General features: G+C 37.5%; 1 protein-coding gene across 2 annotated transcripts in view; it reads right to left on the bottom strand.

Moving 5' to 3' along the window:
• The window catches only part of LOC111148107 (F-box protein 11), an 88,385-nt gene that overhangs the window by 13,436 nt on the left and 65,494 nt on the right, over positions 1–9,455 (bottom strand). For both annotated transcript variants that reach the window (XM_022504516.1, XM_022504515.1), the window contains exons 8-11: positions 7,806–7,912; positions 7,604–7,715; positions 7,410–7,516; positions 7,189–7,326 (exon numbers count right to left, since the gene is read on the bottom strand). In XM_022504516.1, the coding sequence (XP_022360224.1) occupies positions 7,189–7,326; positions 7,410–7,516; positions 7,604–7,715; positions 7,806–7,912 (464 nt within the window). The remainder of the gene's footprint in view (positions 1–7,188; positions 7,327–7,409; positions 7,517–7,603; positions 7,716–7,805; positions 7,913–9,455) is intronic.

The raw sequence follows: 9,455 nt of genomic DNA on the forward strand, positions 1-9,455 counted from the left end.
CCCCCCACCTCTATATTTTTAAGTAAAGATTTGTATTGCTGTATCTGGAGTTTGCAGTTTTAGGTGATGTCTATTCATTTTCTATTATGGAAGGTAAGAATTTAACTCTTTCTATCTCCTATCACATGCATTCACACTGTATCCTTCCAATGTAGTGATAGCACAATTTTGGTTTTATTAGTGTGCTATTCATAGCTGAGTCATAAAATATAAGTATATATTCTTTGCTGTACAACTTTTTATTAAAGTTGGTAATTATGTTATTCTTTTCCTTTGCTTAGGTCCCTACTGATAATTCTATTCTAAACTCACTACCAGTTGTTTAAACAACTCAACATATTTATGTTCACATCAGGTTTACCAATTTATCTTCCTGAACATAAAGGTTTGTTTTTTGTTTTTGTTTTTGTTTTTAAAGATTTTACTATTTACCTGAGAAAGAGAGAGAGAGAGAAAGAGAGCGAATGTGAGAGAGAGCATGAGTGGGGAGGATAGGGAGAAGCGGGCTTCCCACTGAGCACGGAGCCTGATGTGGGGCTCAATCCCAGGACTCTGAAATCATGACCTGAGCTGAAGGCAGATGCTTAACTGACTGAGCCACCCAGGTGCCCCATGAATATAAGGTTTTATAATTTGCTCTAATCTGTAATGGCTGGCTTGGTAATAGGCAACTAGCCATTTACCATGTTGTAATTTAAAGGTTAAAAATGTTCCTTAATTCCATCAAAGTTTGGAACCTGTATCTTTTAAGATAACATTCAAGAAAAGAAAGCAGTAAAAACCATTTTTTTTTCTTCATGCTCTTCCTTTAAAAAAGTAAACTCTACTCCCAACATGGGGCTCAAACTCATGACCCTGAGATCAAGAGTCACACGCTCCACCAACTGAGCCAGCCAGGTGTCCCACTCTTCATGCTTTTAAAACCAGAAGCCCCTACATTGCCAACTGTCATTTTACCACATTCAGATAGAACAGTCATAATTTTACAAGGAAACCGATCTCTTGTTATGGGTTTAAAGAGTTCAGTTAATGCAATTTTACTTTAAGATTTTTAAAAAATATATTATTTATTTTTGAGAGAGAAAGAGAGAGAGAGTGTGTGAGTGCATGCGTGAACGTGAGAGGGAACAAAAGCAGGGGGAGTGGGAGAAGGAGAAGCAGGCTTCCCGATGAGTAGGAAGCCCAGTGTGGGGCTCGAACCTGGGATCATGACCTGAGCCGAAGGGAGATGCCTAACAACTGAGCCACCCAGGCACCCGAAGGTAAGTTTTAATAAAATGTATTCATTTTAAGAGATGTTTTTAGTGTAAAATGTCATAGTAATTCAGAAATGTAAGCAGGATATAGACAGAATTCTACTCTGCCTTGTAAGATGCAAACCATGAAAATTCCAATGTATGTTAACAGAACTCCAAAAGCAGGGATTTTTTTTTTTTTTTAAGATTTTATTTATTTGAGAGACAGTAGGGGAAAGGGACAGAGGAAAAGGGAGAGGAGCTCCCTACTGAGCAAGGAACCCAATGCTGGGCTCAATCCCGGGACCCTAAGATTATGACCTGGGCCAAAGGAAGACACTTAGACTGAGCCACCCAGGACCCACCTAGGTGTCCCAAGCCCTTATTTTAAATATAGAAGAAGTTCTTAGCAATTTGGTATCTTTTGATAGAGACAGAAATGATTTTTCTGGGGTCATCCAATAAAATGTTTTCCCCAAGTAACTGAAGGTTCTCATAAGCCCAGCTAATGATCTTCTCTAAGGTGATCAGATCTAGTGGCATGAACAGAACATGAAAAGGAAACACTCCCACAGTATTATTTTCAGAGAAATAACACAGGCACAAGAAGTAAATGTGAGCAAAAATGTACACTAATGTGCAATTTTTAACCTCTAAAACTTATGCTTCCTATTTGAGACTATCCAAAGCAAAGGAAAATGAAAGGAGAGGCAGCGACATTTCAGTATAGATAATCTGTCATCTGTCAATCTGTCATGTTAAATTCATAAATTTAGAATGTCTCCAAAATTTTATAGCAATTTGGCACTGCTATGGCATTCTAATTATATTTTTACAAAAATAACACTCTGCAATAGATTCAATATTAAACAAAGATTCTGGGAACTTGTGAACACTGATAGAAAAATTGTTTTTAGGAATGAGACTGGCATTGCCATTATGTGAAAGAAAGAAAAAAAGAAAGAATCCCCATCTTTTAAAGATGAATGCTAAAATATTTACAGATGAGATGATGATGTCCAGGATTTGCTTCAAAACAATCTAGAGAGTAGAGAAGACAGTAAAGAGTGGTTAAGTATAGATGAAATAAAACTGGCCATGAATTGATAACTGTTGAAGATGGGGATTCATTCACTATACTATTCTCTTTTTCACATATGTTAGAAAAATTCTGTAAAACAAAATACATTAAAAATTAGGGATTAAAAATCACACTGTGGGGAAAAAAAACAAGACAAAACTATGGAGACACAGTAAGGGGCACAGATTTGAGGAAATCACATAAAAATTAAAGAACAAAGCAATACACAGGCAAGTTTCCAAAGAACATATGGACGAGAAAACCAGCAAAACAACACAAGGTCAACAATAACAAAAACCTACATTATGCATACTGAAGAAGAAAAGCAAATCATCACCAGAAAGAAAAAAAAAACCCAAAATAATCTCAGACAAAAACCAAAATGATCTCCTTGTCAGTCACATTTAATGCTAGAAATAAAAACATGACTACAAAATGTAGAGGGGGAAAAAAGTATAATCAAAATTATGTATATTGGGGCTCCTGGGTGGCTTAGTTGGTCAAAGCGACTGCCTTCAGCTCAGGTCACGATCCTGGAGTCCTGGGATCGAGTCCCACATCGGGCTCCCTGCTCAGCAGGGAGTCCGCTTCTCCTGCTGACTTTTCTCCACTCATGCTCTCTCTCTCATTCTCCCTCTCCCAAATAAATAAATAAAATCTTAAAAAAAAAAAAATTATGTATATTGAGCCAAGTTAAAAAGTAATGGATAGCCATTCTCAAGTGGCAAGAATTCAAGCTACAATACCTGTAAACCATTCTTTTAAAAATAAGCAAATAATGAATGGCTAGATGAGAAAATTCAGCCATACAAAGAATTAATCAAAATAAAAAAATTCAGCAATGAAGGAATTATTATAAAAGGACTAAAGGTAAACAAATATAGGATAAATATTGACCAATAACTATAGGAATGTAAAAGTTATAAACCTTTATGTAAGACAAGTTAAGAATATAGGGGTGCTTAGGTGGTCCAGTTGTTAAGAGTCTGCCTTCGGCTCAGGTCATGATCCCAGGGTCCTGGGATCGAGCCCCAAATCAGGATCCCTGCTCAGCAGGAAGCCTGCTTCTCCCTCTCCCACTCCCACTGCTTGTGTTCCATCTCTTGCTGTGTGTCTCTGTCAAATAAATAAAATCTTAAAAAAAAAAAAAAAGTTAAGAATATAAGTGATGGGATGGAGACAGGCTGAAATATAAAGTGCTTAATTTCTCATTTTTCACAGGGGAAGTTCATACTTCAAAGTTAAACATGAAGCTAACAATGGCAAATGCTAGTCATGCCTTAGTGATGTCCTAGAGGTGTCCTTTATACTTGTGCATGTAGTATTTTTACATAAATAATTATTTAAAATAAAAGAGTACAAAATCTTTTATGATTCATTCTTATGAATTTAGAAATTTAAATTTTAAGTATCGCAACAGGAGAGAAAAAGGAACAAAAATTCAGAGAATATATATGTATATTTAAAGAAAGTGGACAGTACAGAAACTAGTTTTAAATGTTTATTCTGATATTCTTTGAAGTTCTACAGAAAACAAAGCAGAATTTTAAAAAGATTATCTTCAGTGATGTTATACCAATCATGGGCTGTCAACACAAAGAAACAAGCTAAAAGAATACCTAAAATGGGAAGAACATTCTACCAAAGGATTTTAAAGGGTTGTGTCACAATACTAAAATAGATGATAGGCCCTAGACATTAGATTTGAATTTTCATCCTTCCCTTACAAATCTGTAATGGCTTTTAAATCTCTATTAATCCTTAATGGGGCTATATATGTATAGCATTGCCTAGAGCTGTTTAAAAACAACTTAAAAGATGTGTAAACCTAAATATGTATCTATATATAACCTGTATCAGGAGTGCATGATGAGGAGTAAATTATTATGGTGAATTTGTAAGTGACCATCACCATAGGTCTTTTAAAAATGAGGATGCTTATTCAGGTTAAAATTATCTTGGTACCTCAAATCTCTTTTGTCAATGAGACCAGAGGCATGCAAAAATATGAAACTCTGGGGGGCGCCTGAGTGGCTCAGTAGGGTAAGTCTCAACCTTTGGCTCAGGTCATGATCTCAGGGTCCTGGGATTGAGCCCCACATTGGGCTCTCTGCTCAGTGGGGAGCCTGCTTCTTCCCCCACCACTGCCTGCCTCTCTGCCTACTTGTAATCTCTCTGTCAAATAAAAAAATAAAATCTTTAAAAAATATATGATACTCTGGGGCAAAGTCTAAAGGCAACACAGGCAAAGAAATACTAGCATAGCATTACAAAATAAGAGAGCCAATTAGGAACTATAGCTAATACAGGCCTCTAAGGGAGGGGAGATTTTCAAGATTCTTATGTTTTGACATCCTCCATACCTTTGCCTTCCAGACTATAATACCCATGCTCCCTACTTCTTGGGAAAAAAGAAGTACAATGTGCCATGAAATGTCAATTTCTTTAATTCAGCTGAAGGGGGACAAGTGGTCATCTCCACTCTGCTTTCTTTTTATTATATTTATTTATTTTTCCCCCACTCTGCTTTCTTATTGATAGGTCCAAGCTACAGCCTACTTTTTAAATTTTTATTTTATTATTTTTTAAGATTTTATTTATTTATTTGACAGAGATCTCAAGTAGGTGGAGAGGCAGGCAGAGAGAGAGGAGGAAGCAGGCTCCCCGCTGAGCAGAGAGCCCAATGTGGGGCTTGATCCCAGGACCCTGGGATCATGACCCAAGCAGAAGGGAGAGGCTTTAACCCACTGAGCCACCCAGGCGCCCCTACTTTTTAAATTTTTTTAAGAGTGAGAGACCACATGAGTGTGCGTAGGGGGTGGGGAGTGGCAGAAGGAGAGGGAGAGAGAGAATTTTTTTTTTTTTTTAAGGATTTTATTTATTCATGAGAGACAGAGAGAGAGAGAGAAAGAAGCAGAGGAAGAGGGAGACACAGAGTTACTGTGCAGCAGGGAGCCCGATGCAGAATTTGATCCCAGGATCCCCAGATCACAACCTGATGACTGAGCCACCAGGCACCCAAGAGAGAGAATCTTAAGCAGACTCTGTGCTAAGTGCAGAGCCTGATGTAGGCTCAATTTCATGACCCTGAGATCATGACCTGAGCAGAATCCAGGAGTTGGACGCTTAACCAAATAAAATGTAGGCATACCCCAAGCCTATGTTTTAAGTGAACTGTTCTTCTCAGGCTGCAATTACCCCAGGAATATGATGGCACTAGATGGCTGAAACTATTTAGGTCTAATCAGAACCTCATAGAGGAGTACTCCCTCCTGGTCTAGTTTAGGTTTGTTTTTTTTTTTAAGATTTTATTTATTTATTTGACAGAGATCACAAGTAGGCAGAGAGGCAGGCAGAGAGACAGGAGGAAGCAGGCTCCCTGCCAAGCAGAGAGCCTGATGCGGGGCTCAATCACAGGATCCTGGGATCATGACCTGAGCCAAAGGCAGAGGCTTTAACCCACTGAGTCACCCAGGCGCCCCATGGTCTAGTATAGTTTTAAAAAAGGATTCTACATTAAGGTTTTAGGCACAAACAACAAAAATTAAAAAGTTTCCTTCATTAACTGACAATCTGTATATGTGAATCCAACAATCCCCTGTTGCCTGATTCATACAACAGCAATAAAACTTCACCACAAGGAGGTTTCAGAAAAGTTAAAAAAAAAAAAAAAGAATTAAAAAACAAAAACAACACAAAAGAAAACAAAAACCCAAAAAAACCCAAAACTTCAGCACAATCCTGTTTGGCCACCATACCATCACCTCCTCGCCCATCTCTAACTCCTTAACAAAATATGTTGCCGAAGTTGTAATAGGACTTGAAAATTGCCTCAATGAAAATTAGCCATTAAATGAAAAGAATACCTGAACAGACGCCAGAGAGCATTATTTTGAAATACTGGCCTAAAAGAGCTAAAAAAGTTGCATCTCTTGAAACTTGTGTAAAATGACACAATAGTACTTAAAATATAGTATCATCCATAAACATGCCTAATTAATCACTGCGTTAAGAGTTTTAGAACCGATATTACCATTGTATCTCTTACTAAAATTCTGCCAAAAAAATTTTAAGAGGAATAAAATGGAAGTCAAACTTATAATGAAACCATTAATTCTCAAACTGTAGCCTACAAAACAGCCTGCATTCAACTCACTTATGGTGCTTATTAAAGATGCATATCCTGGTCCCCATTATATTACATTATATTTACTCAATCTGGGTGATTTTTTTATCCCTAAAGATTTCATTCATTTATTTGACAGAGAAAGAAGAGAAAGAGAGAAGCACAAGCAGGGGGAGCAGCAGGAACAGGGAGAGGGAGAAGTAGGCTCCCTGCTGAGCAGAGAGCCTGACATGGGGCTCCATCCCAGGACCCTGGGATCACGACCTAAAATGAAGGCAGATACTTAACTGACTGAGCCACTCAGGTACCCCTAATCTGGGTGACTTTCATGCACAATGATATTTGAGAACTACTGGATTAGATCTTACTGCCGTCAAAGATTACACCAATTCCCTAAGGACTCCATCTTCTCTACATGCACATAATATTAGATTCATGAATTTACAGAATATTGCATATTGATTTTAAAATGTGCTGAGATTTCTTTTAAACCTATATTCTTTAATTCACCTAGTTTGGTGATGAGAAAATCCAGCAACTTATTTGAAATTTAACTGATAAGGAGCACTTGGCTGGCTTAGGTGGTAGAACATGTGACTCTTGATCTCTGGATTTTGAGTTGGAGTCCCCCAACAGGTATTCAGAGATTACTTAAAAGTAATTATCTTTTAATAAAAAAGGACGAAAGAAAGAAGAAATTAAACTGATATTAAGTCAGTTTTTCTATTAAGAATAAATGTTCTTACCATGCCATGATCAAACGTGAACACACCAACATCACGTCCGTGATGGATATGATTCCGTCTAATAATTGGGTTTCCATGATTTTTAACCCAAATCCCAGCTAAAGCATTATTGGAAATTTCATTATCCTCATATATTCCCTACAACAATTAATCAGAAGTAGGTATTAGCAGAACTTAAAAAAAACTTTTAGAAAGAAAAAACCCATAAAAGTTAAAAATACCTGTGCATGATCTGTTATATAAAGTCCAACATTTTCACAGTCACTGATGTTACAGTGTTTGATAGTGGGACATGCACCTTGACCACTAACACATACTGCAGAGCCAACTGTAAGAAAAATTATTTATTTAAAAACCTACTGGGCAACAACACAATGACTCATTTTATAATAAAACATAAGGGAAACACACTAACCTGTACATGTACTTCGGATAATACAGTGATCAATAATAGGGCTACAGTTTACCGTAATCTCTAAGCAGTGGTGTGCATTATGGTGTTGAGCAGATTTGTCGTCAGGATTAAACTGAAAAGTAGAAATTTTGTTTGAAATTCTGTATGAACCACTGCCTTAAATGGTCTGGACATATATATTCTAACTCTTAAAATTCCTTACCCTTATTGTCATATATCCAACATAAGCATCCTCAGAACCTTCCATAAAGACGAAGGTTGAATCTCTAGTGTTTTCAATAATAACTTTATCTGCTACTTTTCCAGGTGCTGTGGGGAAGATATTTTAAAACATATTATCTTTATTTTTTTAAAATCACATTATTTATCAGATGAAATTCAAATAAAATTCAATTTTGAGGGAAAGATTTTATTTATTTGACAGAGAGAGAGTGAGCGAGCGTGAGAGAGAGGGAACACGAACAGGAGTGGGGTAGGGAGATGCAGACTCCCAGCTGAGCAGGGAGCTGGATGTGGGGCTTGATCCCAGAACCCTGCGATCATGACCTGAGCCGAAGGGAGCCGCTTAATGACTGAGCCACCCAAGCACCCCTAAAATTCAATTTTTTAATCAGTAAAAATACTCTGCCATAAAACTAATAATACATGGGGTGCCTGGATGGCTCAGTGGGTTAAAGCCTCTGCCTTCCGCTCAGATCATGATCCCAGGGTATGGGATTGAGCCCTGCTCAGGTGCTCTGCTCAGCAGGGAGCCTGCTTCCTCCTCTCTCTCTCTGCTTCTCTGCTTACTTGTGATCTGTCAAATAAATAAAATCTTTAAAAAGAAAAAAAAAAAAAACTAATAATACAGAAACTTTTTTATTGTTTTTAAGGCTGGGTACTTTTTTGAGGGGGGATTATTTTCATTTTTTAAGAAAAATTTCAACTGAACTATAAGTTGACATATTAGCTTTAGGTGTAGAACATAGCAACTTGACAACTGTATACATTACAAAATGCTCACTATGGTTAAGTCTCTGTCACCATTCAAATTTATTATTATTTTTTAAAGATTTATTTACTTAAGAGACAAAGAAAGAGAACATGTGCAAGTGGGGAGGGGGCAGAGAGAAGAAGAAAATCCTCAAGCAGACTCCCCGCTGGGCTCAGAACCCCAAGGATCCTGAGAATCATGGCCTGAGCCAAAATCAAGAGTCAGACACCAACCAAGTAAAGCACCCAGGCACCCTATTATTATAATATTACTGATTATATTCCCCATGCTATACTTTTCATCCTGTGACATTTATCTTATAACTGCAAGTTTGCACTTCTTAATCCCCTTCACCTTTTCCGCCCATCTGCCCCCCCATCTCCCTCCTGCAAACCACCTATATGTTCTGTATGAGTCTGTTTCTTTTTCATCGTTGTTTGATTTCTAGATTCAACATATAAGTGAAATCACTTGCTATTTCTTTCTCTACCTTGTTTTATTTAGCATGATATGAAGAGGGAGCTTTAAAAAAAAATTAGTACTGAGTAGGTAAGAATAATGATCATTTTATGAGGTAACTATGTTTCACTGGCTTCACTACAGGCAGTCATATTTAATGTGGGTATTCTTTGACTACCATTATACTCAAATTCATGTATAACAATATATATATATATATATATATTTTTTTTTAAAGATTTTATTTATTTATTTGACAGAGAGATCACAAGCAGGCAGAGAGGCAGACAGAGAGAGAGGAGGAAGCAGGCTCCCCGCTGAGCAGAGAGCCCAATGTGGGGCTCGATCCCAGGACTCTGAGATCATGACCTGAGCCGAAGGCAGCGGCTTAACCCACTGAGCCACCCAGGCGCCCCAACG

This window comes from Enhydra lutris, unplaced genomic scaffold (genome assembly GCF_002288905.1).
Source record: "Enhydra lutris kenyoni isolate GAN:26980312 unplaced genomic scaffold, ASM228890v2 scaffoldscaffold18, whole genome shotgun sequence".
Lineage (NCBI taxonomy): Eukaryota > Metazoa > Chordata > Mammalia > Carnivora > Mustelidae > Enhydra > Enhydra lutris.